The 15,496-nt window shown below is 43.4% G+C and overlaps 1 protein-coding gene across 1 annotated transcript; it reads right to left on the bottom strand.

Moving 5' to 3' along the window:
* Positions 1-2,233: 2,233 nt before the first annotated feature.
* LOC109312536 (lysosomal acid lipase/cholesteryl ester hydrolase-like) lies at positions 2,234-9,609 on the bottom strand. Its single transcript, XM_019538618.1, has 6 exons — positions 9,504-9,609; positions 6,450-6,565; positions 6,082-6,199; positions 4,239-4,437; positions 3,419-3,528; positions 2,234-2,418 (listed from the first exon to the last, which is right to left on the bottom strand). Exons 1-6 carry the CDS (start codon positions 9,511-9,513, stop codon positions 2,249-2,251), a joined length of 723 nt encoding a protein of 240 aa, XP_019394163.1. The 5' UTR covers positions 9,514-9,609; the 3' UTR covers positions 2,234-2,248.
* Positions 9,610-15,496: the final 5,887 nt, after the last annotated feature.

The following is a 15,496-nucleotide window of genomic DNA, read 5'->3' as shown; positions in this document are numbered from 1 at the left end:
AAAAAAATTCCAATTAGGGTATGGAATGGAGGTTAGCTTCTAGCCTAGGCATTCAAGGGATATGTCTGCACATGCACATAATTTGAAATAGGTCTACTGCACAGTAAAAATACAGTGCACTAAACCTACTGGGAAGCACGTCTCTGGGAGCTCTTGGGAGCCCAGAGTGGGCTACTCCCACCCTGCTTTGCCCATCTGAAGCAGCCAGGGGGAGTTCTAAGCTCCTTGTGGGTGCTAGCCCAAGAGTTGGCAAAGGAGCACAGGGCCAGAAGACAGCTGTCTCCTGATCCCATATACTTTGGGAGGGGTCCTGATGTGCACAAGGCAGGAGAGCTGCTCCTACAGAGTTCTCCCACCCCATGCACATGGGAACAAGCTCTATGCCTAGTGGAGCTTCCCTCTGACTCGCTGAGACCTATCCCCATCTCAGGTAAGTCCCAGCCAGCTCTGAGCTCCACCCCTCCTCCAGCTGTTTCCCAGCCCCTTGTCCCAGTCACTCAATCAAGTCACGGGGCTGGGAAAGAGCTGCAGGGGAGGGGACTCTTCCCAGCTCCCTGTCCCAAGCTGCCAGTGGGACAACTAGCAGGGATTATCTGCCAAGCCAGGGACTGTCAGGGAAGCCAGCTGGGGGTTTACTGTTAGCTATTAGGGTTGTGCAAAATTTCTCCGGTGGTTTCATTTTGACACTATTTTGAGGTCAAAACAGCAAAATTGAAACAAAACAAAAGCGCTCAAAATAACCTTGAAATAAAACAAGGCTGGCTGAAACGTTTTGAAAATCAAAACATTTCAACCATACGCTGAGGATGGCAAGTCAGTCCAGTGGGATGACTTCCCATCCCCAGCTCAAGATCTGGTAGGGGGCGGTGCGGCAACCCAGCTGGGCTGCTTTCCTAACCCCTGCTCTAGATTGTTCCAGGGGCAGGAGGAAACCCAGCTGGGCTGCATCTGCAACCCCCCGTGCTAGATGGCTCAAGACAAGAAATGAAATTTGAGATGAAACACTGTTCTATCGAACCATCAAAACTCAAGGCGAATTGGAATGGTGCCATTTTGCACAGCCCTATTAGCTATCCCCACAAATGGGACAGCTCCTGGCTGCCAGGCTTGGCAGAGATTCCCCATCCAGATGGGAACTTGCTGCTAACTGTACGACTCTTAGTACCCTCGTCCTGCCATTGCTGAGCTCCCTGCTCCAGTGGGGAGCCAGGAGCCCTACAGCAACAGGATGGGGGTGGGAAGGCAGAGATGGATCCAATCCCCATGCTGATCAGCTCCCTGCTCCAACTCTGGAGCTGGGGCCAAGAGCTGCCTGCTGCCAGGGCAGAGGGACATTCTTCTGGCCAGGCTCTGCACTCAAAGCCCACCTTGGCAGCAGGCATCTCCCAGGGGCAGGGAGCAATCTACCAGCCCCCACTCTGATTGTAGAGCCAAGAGCAGGACCTGCCTGCTGCCAGGGAAGGAAGACATAGTCCCAGCCTGGACTCTGACCTTGGTGCCCACCCTAGCACCAGACAGCTCCTGGGGGATGGAATTGTTCTCCCACCACGTGCTGCCTGAGCTGACCACAAGCAAGTTTGCTCCCAGTCAGCTGTCTACATGTGGGCTATGGCACAGTCATTGTTATAGTCAATGCAGTTGACTAATGGACTGTGCAGTGTCAACACATGTAGACAGTAATGATTTACTGCACACTCAGTCAACTGCACCATAAAGAGTCTTGTGTAGATATGCCCAAAGTGTATTTATGTCCCAAAGTGCTAAGGTGTATAGTCTTTCTTTTGTATGCATTCTAGTGTAATGGGATTTGTTCTTTATCCATGTCACTGTCTAATTCTTTTTCTGAATCCCACTAAGTTTACCTCATTTTGAGTTCTTTCAGTTTAACTGAATATTCCATTTTTTGTTTTATGAGACAATATAAACAGAAACTCTTTATTTACTTTTCCTTAACTATTGATTATCTGATGTACATGTGATGCTTCTTTATGCATATTCTTTCTGAATAGTTCCATAACATGAAAGTTTGTCCATGCCTCTATAATGTTTGTTTTCCTGTTTTGGCTAAAATATTTTAAAGGATAAATTGCAGAACATTATGCAAAGGTTAGAGACTCATCTAATTCCTTTTAACAGTATTACAAATAACACACAAAATCTTCAGGCATTCCAAAAAATAGCTTTGTGACCTAGTTTCAGCAGTTCTAAACTAACTGTTTTTAGAGTCCATATCATAAGAATTTGTTAGTCAGTGCTTAATTCGTCTGAAGGACTGACATACCTTGATAGCTGTATCAGAGAGTAATGCAAGCTTTACTAGTGGAGTTTTAATATATTTGACTCTGGCTACTGGAGCTAAGGCAAAGAACACTTTGATTCTTCTGGCCAGCTGTGGCATAGTTGAAAAGGCTATAAAAGCTAAAGAAAGAAGAGACAATGCACTATTTCAAAAATATAAGGCACAACATTTAGTTTTTATAAGAACTATTTTTAAAATCTTAAGGAAAAGAGAAATGAACAAAATTACTGGTCATCTGGGGGAATTATAGTAAACTGAGGGGAAAAATGAAAAAACCAGAAAACAGGGCATTCACAATTTAAACATTGCCTAGTTGCATTAGCAGTTTCCCACTGGAATGCCTGGTTTTGTGACAGGTAGAAGTGCCACGACTGAGATGACACTGTCAGTCTGAAGCTTTCTTGAAGTAGAACTTATCTGGAACAAAGTTTAGGGCTTCTGCTTTACATACTGAATGATGGTTTGAGACTTTTTGTTGTTAGTTTGAAAGTAGCACTCTTTATCTGTTCATTGGTCACAGGTACTAAACTGAGACTTTCCCATTTAGATGTTCTTCTTTCTTATTTCCAAAATTTCTTATTTGGGCACTAACAATGAATTGTTGCTTCTTCTAATACCATTGCAAAATCCATGCAACATTACAGGGATGAGTATGCCATCCTGCATCAACTGATTAATTCACTCAGTTTCTAGGGAACTCTCCCTGATAAGGGAAATACAAGCCTTTCTAAAACCATGGACACTAGAATGTAACTCTAATCCCTAAAGTAGATGGCAATAATTTGTATGACCTACATGTTACTTGGCCAAGATGAACCTAGCATGTTCAGATATAATTTGCCTACCCTAACCTAGAGTTTTAAAGTATAAGTGAGTTTGCTCCGCTTACGGTTTAAAGATACGATCTTTTTCTACTGTAACTGGGCCCAGTAACAGAATCTAAATGCCATGGTGTGCTTTAAGTATGTATGGGCTGGTTTCCAAATGGCACAGTCACTAGGACATGACACTGCTGTGAATATTTCTCCTATGGTCTTACATAATTCCTGAAAAAAGGGGTCTGGAGGTCAGAGGAAGAATCTAACTTAACATTGATACATTCTTTTCCCTTCAACTTGCCTATAGTGGTGCCTTGGGAATGGCCAACATAATGCAGTTTCTCTTGTCCAGTTTTCTGCACAATGAAATTTATCACTGCTGGAAGGTCATACTTAGCCATTTCATCATAGCTACAAAAGAAAAAAAAAAGTCTTCATATTACAAAACAAATAGCCTGTGTCATATCACTCCAAGGCTCTTTATTTTTTCCCCTCAAATTGGCACAAAATGTGGCTCTGAGCCCCATTCATATTGGGCTGCAAATTGAGATAAGACATCTTGTTTAAGCTATACTTTAGCTATCTTAGTCAATAAGAATGATAGCCTGAATTAAAAAAAAAAAAAAAATTCCTTGTTTTAGATCATATCTCAGTAAGCTGAATCTAGGTATAACCAGTCATAGTCTTTATGATAATGCTAATGTTCATGAATAGGTGCTGGATATTTTGGCATGGCTATATTTAAACCTTTATGTCCATTGATAGGTGCACCTCAATCTGTTAATAATTATTTTGAGCTCAAGATAAAACTTTTGAAATCTACAGAGCAAGAAGTATGATACCTGTATAAATAAAGAAGGTCTCTGTAAATTGCTGGGACCCAATTTACCACAGTGAGGATCTAATTTCCTGAGTTGCTAGCACATTGATGTCAGTAAAGCATGGAGATAGTCTGCTGAAAACCTAGTTAAACAATTGTACACTCAAAATGAATGGAGATATTTTAGTATTTTTGATTTAATTCATATTTATTTCTTTATAATGTTACAAAACTTACGGTTAAAAATGGTGCTGTGAAAACACTAGACAAGTTCACTGTTTTTTCAAATGTTACAATTCACCTGAAAGCCCAGAATTTCTTGTGCTTCACGGAAAGAGTTTTATGTTGTCTAGACCAGGTATTTCCTCTGCTATTTCCCATCCAAACATCATAGCCAGCATCTGCTAGAAGGAAGCCTAGGCTATTGTCAGGCATATTAGTAATCCAGTTACTGGCATCTGTAAGCAAACCATGTTGCAGAAACACAACAGGCTTTGGACCTGAAAGAGAGATACATTGACTATTCCACCAAACCAGTGACCTAAATAACTGACAGTCAACATTTCTGCCGAAAGTCGTGCACTTTAGAGCAGCAGTTTCCAACACTTTTCATAATGCAGCCCTCCTCCCAAAGTGATGTGCATGGATGTTGAAAATGAAGTAATCCAGCCAGAACCAGAAGTAGCATGTAGCAGCCATTTCTGAATTGTAGAATGTGAAGTTGGAAGGGATCTCAAGGGCTATCTGGTCTAAATCCCCAGTAGAAATGCAGGAAAGCTACTCTCAGTCCCTCCTGACCAATGCTTACCACCTTCTTCCTGAAAACTTCCAGTGAAGAAGGTTCCACAACTTTCCTGGGGCGACTGTTTGACTACTGCATTGTTCAAAGAGTAAGGAAGTTTTTCTTAAAATAAAATATATATCTACATTACTGAAATTAGAAGCCATAGGATCATCCCTATCCAGACTGTTGCAGACAGGTATTTGTTAGGCCTGTGTGAATAGGGAGGTATTCAATTTGTATATGGTTGATTCGGAGGACAGTGATTTGATTCAGATCTAATATTATAAAAGCCTAAATCTGTCCGGCTGTCTGTCTGGCTTTCTATAACACCTTATTCCCGCTCTGTTTGGCTGACAAACCAACCAGAGTGCAACCAAGCGTTTGAACAGGAGCTGGCAGCACTGTGGAGCACCACCATGACGGTGGGGACACAGGGCACAGAGGGGAGGGGCAAGGCCAGCACCCCCCCACCCTGCTCCCTGGAGGTGGGGGCAACAGAGTGGATGGAACAGAGGGGGGGCGAGGTCAGCAGTGCTGACTTCGCCCCCCCATCCCTGCTCCCTGCAGGTGGCAATGATGGAGCAGAAGCAGGGGCGGAGCCACCGGAGCTGGCTTCGTTCCCCCCCACCCTTACTACTTGTAGATGACGGCAGTGGTGGCGTGCGGGGGAGTGGGGTTGAGACACCACAGCGGGGCAAGGCCACAGCTCTGTCCTCACCCTGTCCCTCCCACTGTGGTGGCCCAGCTTTTCCCCACCCTCAGGCCCTGTCCTCCCCCACATGGGGCAAGGGCTGCTCCTCCCCTACCCCCACCACTGTGGCAGAGAGGGAGGGAGTCTGCCATAACCCCAAACAGCAGGAGGTAAAGGGTGAGCAGGCCCAGACAAGGTGGGGGGAGGGGGCACAGGGCTCTATTCCTGCATGCTCTACCCCCATCATTCCTGACAGGAAATTGGCTAGTATTTTCAGATTAGTGACACTATACAATGTTGATTAGAATTAATGTCAATTGGAATACTACATCAAAATCTATAGAAGGCCTGAATACAGTCAGTCTCATCTAGTTTCCTGACACCGGTCCAGATCGACCTAGAGACTTTCTTCTCCCTCCTCCCCACAGTCCCGAGAAGAGATGCAGGCTGCCCAAAATGTAACACCTATTCATGGCCTTAGTCAGCTGTGGAAAGAAAACCTAACACCATGAATCCCCATCAACTGGGAACCACCTCCGTGAAACCAGTCATGGATTTCCTAGGTCCTTTATAAGGCTCTTTCCCATATTTATGTAATCTAAGTGTAAATGATTTTTGGAAATAATTCAGGGATATACATCTCTTGTTTAATAAAGACACATGATTTACCTATATCGTTAGCATTTTTTCTCCCACGTGGAATTCTTTGAATGGTAAGGATATAGCCATCTTCTGTCTCAACATTATATTCCTCAGCTGGGTATCCTCTGTAGGAGACAATTTCAGTCTGGCAGAAGAAAAATGAAAGGATTTGCTCTCTAGCTGTCAAAACTTTCAGTTTTGAAGGCTTTTCTAGGCTACGTGGGGACATATGGTTTAAACTGTAAATAATATCTAGTAAAGTCATATTTTCAAGCTTTAACAATCTGTTATGTTCACACAGCTTATATCCATTTAATGAACTAATTATATAACAACTAGCAAGAACATGTAATTGTTTTCCAAAGATTTCCCCTTCTCTTTAACACCATACTTACAATATTCATGTCTACTTCAGGATTAATACAATGATTCTCTTTACATGTTTCTTGCACTGATTGAGTTGCATGGATCAAAAATGTCACTGCTACTGCCAGCCATATCTTGGGTCTCCCTGAAACAACATGTGTAACATGGCATAGTATATTTCAAAGACAAATCTGGTTTTATAAATCTGGACTTAATATAAGTTACTACCATTAATATTATTACTAATAGATAATATTTTATATTCAATATAACACTGCAAAATGAGTTCCCTTCTTCTACTTTATTATTGTACCAGTTTATAATTGCCAAGTCACTTGTCTCATAAACAAGTAGCAATACCATTCACATGATCTGAGATTCAGTTGCTGCAGAAGGAAAGCATAAAGAACAATGTTTCAATATATGGCACTACTAATTTTTTATAACATCTATATAATACCATTTTATAGCACGTGGAAAAAAATGGAAATTTATTCAGGTTGGTCCCATTCAATTACCCAGGTTTTGGCTCGCTTTATTCCTTATAGCAGTAACAATTATATAGATTTGTATATAGTCCAGCAGCAAGTAAAGGCATATATTTTATACAACTAAAGTATTGGTGAAATGTATTTCCTTTGTATCTATCAAATGACAATATGTTCTCTCTTCACAGAGGATTCAGGTGTTTTTTTCCATTAAGTAACAGAATTATACCCTTACTTGCCTCTCCCTCTTGCAACAACACTAATAAGACAGCACTAATGGCAAAGAGGAGATGGTCTGGATCTTTGCCTATTAAAGAAGAAACTTTTTAATTTAATATATTGAGTACACCAACATTTCTATTATGCATCTACACAAGGCTTTACAGCAGTTAGAAATGAACGGATGATAATTTGATTCAGAGTAATTCAAGATACAGTGTAAGAATTTATATACAAGAATTGCTGCCAGAATAAATATCTCACCAAATTTTTATAGTCCCCCTGATTGGGGGCATATAAAAGGGATTTTAAAAAATTATACATAGTTCCTAAGAAATTAGATATAAATACAGATATTAATCATATCCTAAGTCACCTGATTAAGAAAGGCAAACTTGTCAAAATTAATTTTAATTAAGATAATAAATATAAAGCATACTGCCATACCACTTTTTTGTGAACACTTGAATTCTGCATCTACTGCTTACCAGCCTAATGGAGATCAATATACTTACCAGCCAATACAGAGCTTTAGGGGGATTCAGCCAGAGGAATGACAGCATCCAAGATGGACACAATGCTAAAGTAGTATCAGATATTGTACTTGAACCTTGCTAGGCATGCAGTTTCACTACCAGGATGTTAAACATACTGGTCATCAGCAGATCAGGTCAAGTTTTAAAAAGTCTTGTTACAGCCAGGATTATCAATGGCAACAATTTTACTACATTTGATTTTATCCAGCAACAAATATGGTACTTAATTTCATACCAAACACACCTTTCTCATAAAAATTAGCCTTCCAGAACTGGGTTACACATGGTAAGGAGGAAAACTGATTTTTCTGCCTAAAATAGCAGCAGTGGCATTTCTACTGAGGCAGAGAGTCGATTGACTTCATGGCTCATTAGAATCTACTTGAATCCTGCTAATAGCTTTTAACTCACCAGGTGTAATCTAATTTCCCTCCTTCTCAATTGTCTTGATGTTCCACTAATCAAGCTGTCCTTTCTTTAGCAGTTTTGCTGCAGACTTTCAAATATAGCTACTCCTGGTCTTTCTACTCCTACTTCGGAGACTTGCAGACTATTTTAGCTCTTTTGAAAATTCTGTATCTGCCCACAGAGGTCAGTCTTCAATGGCAACTGCAGTTTCAGCTTTTGCAAAGTAATCAAGAGCCACTGGCAGTTCATCAGTGAAACTGTACCTTTTGCTTGAACAGGAAAGGGAAAGTAAGTAATCTGAAGATTAAGCTCTGTTCTAGCTGTAATAACTCTAAAGAACTATTTCTAATTTTCTACCTTTCCAAAAACAAAGTGCTTGCCTTATTTGGAAGAGTGTGGTGTACATGAAAATACAGTGTTTATACATGTATAATGAGATTTTCCTTAATAAATCATTTAATTTTTAAAGGACTCTGAATTGAGAAAGTGATTACAATTAGCTTATTTGTCAATCACCATAAACCCATCCTTTTTCCTGAAAGCTTCATTTGTTACTATAGTGCTAAAAAATTCACTGGACATAAAATTGGGATCAAGGGGTGAAGAAAAGAAAAGAATTCTGGAGAAAGAATGGGAATCCTTAATAGAATGGAAAAAAGCTGCAATAGACTACTCTAGAAAACATCTAAATACAACCCTTTCTTTCTACAGTTTAGGGACCAGGAAACAGGAGACTCAGGTCCCAGACCACAGTTCCCACTTCCAGCAAAATACACTAAGACTTCAGCTTGGCAAGGCTGACAGTACCTTCCCACCAAATCTGCTGAAGCTGGGACACTGGGCAACTGGGAGCAAAAGAATCATGAGAAGTTATGTTATTCTGTGTTCCAATGAGGAAGTGAGGGATAGAGTTTTGGTTCTCCCCCTAGCCCCAGCCTGAGGTCCCAGTGCTGTTTTTACATTTTGCATTGAATAGTCATTGAATAAAAGCATAAACAACACTGCAACCAGGAATAAAGAGGGCATGAGTTATTATAGACAGGTAAACCTGACCTCAGTATGCTGTTTTAAGCATTCCTAATGAAACAATGTAGAGGAAACAAGCCATATAGTTTCTGTATGTGTATTATCAGAACATCTACAAACACAATTCCTTATACATGTTTTCTAACTTTTTTTTCAAAACATTCAAAACCTCTTTAGGTAGCCTGTTCCAGGCTTTCTTACCTTTAAAGGTAGAAAGATTTTACATATAACTAATGAAATTTTCTTAGCTACAAATTAAGCTGATTTTACCCAGGCAGCAATGAGAACAACTCACTGCCATACTTTTTATAACAATGTTACATTATGTAAAACATATACCTCCCTCAGTCTTTTGGAAAGAAACCCAGCTACTTCTTTCATTTCTCATAAATCAGGCTTTCCATACCTCTTAGCATTCTTGTTTCTCTCCCAATTTGGCTCTCTGCATCTCAGCTTGACACTTGAACTATTTATACCAAACCCTGAAAACTACACAGGAGCCAAACGGAGAGTTTTCACATTTATATGGGTGGTTAAACCAACGGCATAAGGAAATTGGGAAAACCATGGATGAGCAAGCATTAAGCTACATATGCTTAAAATATACATAACAGACAGTAACTATGACTCAGTAGTAAAATCCTTTAGGGACAGATAGCAAGATAACAAATAAGGAACGTTAACATGATGAAATACACTGAAGAAATCTTAAGCCTTTCCTTCACTGCAATGAGGCACTCAAACCAGTCTTCAGTGTCATGGTAGACACAATACTGTGGTTACTTGTTCATGGGGAGGCAGATCTCCCATCCAAACAGCATCATTTATGGTGTCTACCCCATAGAAGACTGCACACTGCTCTGGTAGGCTATCACAACATAACACAGTACTTCATCCCATGTTGTCTGAAGGTCCTTGACTACAAGCCCACAATACTGGAGGTTCCTCTCTGTGTTGTAGCTTACTCCCATACCCAGCTATGGACAACACCTGAGCCCCTGAATAAGAGGAATTGGCATGAAACCTCTCTTAGCCTCCCTTCCAGGTAGTACCCTAACACTACAGCACCAACAGTTACCACTTTGTCCTGAGGGCCTCCAGAATTACCAGCAGTGGATGGTCCTCTCTCCACTGGCTTGGATGACATCTTCTCTCCAGGCATTTCCTATGGAAGTGACCATGACTGCCCCAGTACCAGCATTCAGAATCAGTGGCCTGATGTGGACATGGTTTGACGTGGCACAGTGGGGCCTCCACTGGCATGTCTATGTTGAAACCGGTGTTCCATGTGCTGTTTGGGTTGGTTCCTATTACCTTCCACTTTTCCGCCTTGTCTCCATTGTCATTTGCAGGACCAACAGGTTTGTCTTTGCAACACATACTGCCGATGCCTCTTCCATGACATGTATACGCATCCTTGCCTCAGTGTCCTGGGTACTTAATGTCCACAGCTGGTTACTAATTCTATCTCCAAGGCTTGTTTTATGGCCTCATGCAGAGTCTGGGGCTTTCCCAGCCAAAGTTGAACTTATTCTGTTGAGAAAATGATCATAGGCCAGCATGTCCTGTACCTCAGGGCTGCCTTGAAGGAAGGCTTTTATGGATCATTGTCTTACAGCCAGGTGAAATTGTTGTTCTGACTCAGCTGATGTTGTCCTATGATGAATAAGAGCAGCACTGGCCCAGCCAGGACCTGCCTCTGGTTCCAAAGTCTCCCAGAGGGCCACAAATCAGGCATTTATAATTAGTGGTGCACTGATACATTGGTCCATATTGTATCAGCGCCAATAAAAGGAACATTGACATCACTGGCAATTGGCTTTCTTTGGCTGATGTGGCCGATAACATCACCAATAAATACCATGTGCCTGCAGACAGCCAACCCGGCAGCTTGGAGAGGAGCGTCAGACTGGTAAGTCTGTTCAGGGTAAGGAAGGGGCATGGGGGGGGCAGATTGAGGCCCCTGTGGTGAGGGAGGGAGTGGGGCTGGGGCAGGGGTAGGAGCAGGGGCAGGCACAGCCACAATGGGGTGGGGTGCCATGGGAGGGGGTGGCTCCCACCACTGTGTACACCCCCGGCAGGGGCACAGAGGGTACATGCCACCAGGATCTGTGTGCAAGGCAAGGACAGGCTGCTGCTCTGGGCTGGGGTTGCGCTCCTCCACCCCCCAATGCCCCAAGATGAACTGCTTGCAGCTCTGTCCCGCACCCTGGCATGGCCGGGCCAGTGCCTGCCCCCACCCCAGAACCATCCCCACTCCCTCCCTCACTGTGAGGGCTTTGATCTGCCTCCCCCACACCCCTTCATTTCCCCCAACAGACTTAACAGCCCAACACTGCTCTCCAAGTTGCCACACTGCATATCAGCAATAGGATCGGTATCGGCTGATATGGCTCATTAATAATTGTCCATCGATTTGTAATCCTGCTTAACTTTGCTGCCAAGCCCATGGTAGGCTGCCTTGCCTTTCCTGTGAGTAAGAGGCACAGAAATATTAGTTCAGTGACCTCATCCTGTCCATTTAACTCAGCCACCATTCCAACTTGGTCATGCTTGTCATCCCAGTCTTGGTATTCCCCACTAAATGGTGCTGGGGTAGATATCAGTCTTGAGGCATTAGGAGGCATGTTTTCTTGCTCTGGGATGCTCATCTTCCCTACACAAATATCTGTACAATAAAATGCCTTCCAACTCTACAGCAGTTTGTTCCATGCCTATTCCTACCAATTCAGTGGTAAAACCATTCAGGGACAGATAGCAAAATAACAAACAGAAAATATTAACAATGTGTTGAAATACACTGAAGAAACTGTAAGCCCTCGCTTAACTTGAGAGAGATCTCAAACTAGTCTTCAGTTTCACAGAATGCTCAATTACTGTGGTTACTTGTTAATAGGGAGGCGGACCGCCCATCCAAACAGCACCATATATGGTGTCTACACCATAGAGGATGACACACTGTTCCAGCAGGCCATCACAAAACAAGGCAGTACTTTATCCCATGGTATAGGGTTGTTCTTGATTAGAGTGAACCATAGTCAACCATAGTGTGGTTGAGAGGGGCTTGAAGGAACTTGATGTTTGCTTTTGAACCAGTCTTTGTTTTCACAGATCCCTCAATTACTGTTTACCTGGGATCCCTGCCTGAGCTCTGCTTTGGCTTGCAGTCAGTCCCACTACAGCTCCTGGGCTTCAGCATGCATCTCATTGACTGCTGTGCTCTCTCTCCCTAACAAGCTGTTTCTTCACATGCAAGCCTGGCTCCCTCCCTGCGTCCTTTCTTTTTTTCCCCTGCAACCTTCTGGGAAAGGTAGTTCCTGCCATGATGTTACAGTCCATTGTATCCTTTCTCCCCTTTTAACAGGATGCACCCCTACATCTAACTGTATTCACACCACATAGTCATTAGGCCAACTGGGAGGTTTCCACTCCCTCTGTGGCCTACCTGTGGACTCAAGATTGGGAACCTCTCTCATGTCACATAGGTGTTGAGTACCCTCAGGTATACTCCTCTCGGGTCTTAGAATCATAGAATCATAAAAAGTTAGGGTTGGAAGGGACCTTAAGAGGTCATCTAGTCCAACTCCCAGCTGAGAGCAGGACCATCCCAACCAGAGCTTTGTCTAATCAGGTTTTAAAACCTCCAAGGATGGAGTTTCCACCACCTCTCTGAGCAACCTGTTCCAGTGTTTTACTACCCTCCTAATGAGAAAATTATTCATAATATCTAACATAAACTTCTCTCACTGCAACTTGAGACTGTTGCTCCTTGTTTTGTTTTCTGCCACCACTAAGAACAGTCTAGCTCCATCCTCTTTCAAACCCCACTTCAGGTAGTTGAAGGCTGTTATTAAATCCCCTCTCAGTCTTCTCTTCTCTAGACTAAATGAGCCCAGTTCCCTCAGTCTTTCCTCATAAGTCATGTCCCCCAGCCACCTCACAATTTTTGTTGCCCTCCACTGGCTTCTGTCTAATTTGTCCACATCCTTTCTATAGTGGGGGGCCAAAAACTGAACAAAGTATTCCATATGTGGCCTCACCAGTGCTGAATAGAGGGGAATAATCACTTCCCTTGATCTGCTGGCAATACACCTGTCAATGCAGCCCAGTATGCCGTTAGCTTTCTTGGCAACAAGGGCACACTGCTGGTTCATATTCAGCTTATTGTCCACTGTAACCCCCAGGCTTCTGCCCAGCCACTCACCCCCCAGCCTGTACTGGTGCATAGGTTTGTTCCATCCTAAGTACAGGACTTTTCACTTGTCCTTGTTGAAACCCACAAGATTTCTTTCACTTCAATCCTCCAACTTGTCTAAGTCACTCCTAGCCCTCCCCTCTGGTGTATCTACTACTCCCCACAACTTGGTGTCATCTACAAAATTGATTAGAGTGCACTCTATGCCATCTTCCTAGTCATTGATGAAGACATTGAGCAAAACCGGCTAAAAATTAAAGTACACCACATCCACCAGTCTCCCCTCATCCACAGAGCCAGTAACCTCATCATAGAAGGCAGTCAGGTTGGTCAGGCATGACTTACCCCTGGAGAACCCATGCTGACTGTTTCTAATCACCTTTTTCTCCTCTAAGTGCCCAAGTGCTCCAAGTGAAGCTTGAGAGAGTCCAGAGGAGATCCACACTCATGATCAAAGGGCAGAAAATCAGGCCTTACAACAAGAGGCTGAGAGCTATGGGACTCTTCAGCCTAGAAAAGTGCAGGCTCGGGGGGACCTGATGGCTACCTATAAGTAAGGGGTGTACATTAGGATCTGGGGGAACACCTGTTCACCAGAGTGCCCCAAGGGATGACAAGGTCAAATGGTCACAAACTCCTCTGAGACCATTTCAGGCTGGACATAAGGAAGAACTTCTTTACTGTCTGAGCCCCCAAGGTCTGGTACAGACTGCCACCAGAGGTGGTGCAAGCACCTACTCTGGATTCCTTTAAGAAGGTTTTAGACATTTATCTTGCTGGGATCCTTTGACCCCGGCTGACTTCCTGCCCCGCAGGCAGGGGGCTGGACTCGATCTTCCAAGGTCCCTTCCAGCCCTAATGTCTATGAAATTTATTCAATCTATGAAACTGCTTAGACATGGATTCCTTGAGGATCTTATCCATGATTTCTTCAGAGACTGAGGTGAAGCTGTCTGGTCTGTAGTTCCCTGGACCCTCCTTCTGAACGTTCTTAAATATAGGCACCATGTTTGCCAATTTCCAGTCATCCGGGACCTCTCCTGATTACCATGAGTTTTCAAAGATAATGGCAAATGGCTCTGCAATCACATCAGCCAACTCCTTCAGCACCCTCGGGTACATCCCATCTAGCCCCATGGACTTCTACATGTCCAGTTTTTCTCCCCAACCTATTCTTTCACCACTGAGGGCTCCTTCCATCTCCCCAAACTGTGCTGCCTGGTGCAGTAGTTCTCACATCCCTTGCTAGCCACAACTTCATCCCTGCATGCCCAAACAATGCTCTTATATTCTTATATTCTTCTCTAGTTATTTGTCCAAGTTTCCACTTCTTCCATTACAGTGGATAAAGATTAAGGAGTACAATAAAGACTTCAGAAATGCAAGCACTTTAGACATATAGAACCCACTGCAGAATCCTTCTTCTATTTAAATATTTTAATTGCCATTTCCCAGCCCACCATATATTCAGCAGCAGCAGCTAGGGACTGGTTTTGAGCTCCTGGCATAGATAAGACTGCTGCACTTTTCCTTCTCTCTGTTCTTGCAACCCAGGCCCCTTCAGTGCCTTCCCTGCCTGCACCCCATTCTCTGCATCTGCACCATGTCCTGCCAGCATTCTGTCCCTGTCCCTGTCCTCCCCTTTTCCCCCCAATTCACTTCCAGAGTTCACCCAAGGTACCAGCCCTGCTTGTTATTCATAGATTTCATAGACATTAGGGCCCTCGGAAGGGACCTCAGAAGGGGACCTCGGAAGATCATCAAGTCCAGCCCCCTGCCCCAGGGCAGGAAGTCAGCTGGGGTCATAGGATCCCAGCAAGAAAAGCATCCAAATTTCTCTTGAAGGCATTCAATATTAGTGCTTGAACCACCTCTGGTGGCAGGCTATTCCAGAACTTGGGGGCTTGAACAGTGAAGAAATTCTTCCTTATGTCCAGCCTGAAACGGTCTTGCAGGAGTTTATAACTGTTTGATCTTGTCTTTCCTTAGGGGGCTCTGGTGAACAAACATTTCACCAGATCCTGGTGGTCACCCCTGATAAACATATAGGTGGCCATCAGATCTCTCCTGAGCCTGTGCTTTTCCAGGCTGAAAAGTCCAATAGCTCTCAGCCTGTCATCGTAAGGTCTTTTTTCCTGACCTCTGATCATGTGTGTGGCTCTTCTCTGGACTCTCTCAAGGTTCTCCACATCCTTTTTGAATTG

Source organism: Crocodylus porosus, unplaced genomic scaffold (assembly GCF_001723895.1).
Source record: "Crocodylus porosus isolate Cpor-Errol unplaced genomic scaffold, CroPor_comp1, whole genome shotgun sequence".
NCBI classification, from domain to species: domain Eukaryota; kingdom Metazoa; phylum Chordata; order Crocodylia; family Crocodylidae; genus Crocodylus; species Crocodylus porosus.
This window is presented reverse-complemented; position numbering and strand designations above follow the sequence as displayed.

Excerpts from the sequence above, each read along its gene's own strand:
- LOC109312536 (XM_019538618.1), bottom strand. Across the intron at positions 4,438-6,081 it reads AAAAAATGCTAACGATATAG|GTCCAAAGCCTGTTGTGTTT; the intron begins GTAAATCATGTG and ends TCTCTCTTTCAG. Across the intron at positions 2,419-3,418 it reads TTCCCAAGGCACCACTATAG|CTTTTATAGCCTTTTCAACT; the intron begins GCAAGTTGAAGG and ends TTCTTTCTTTAG.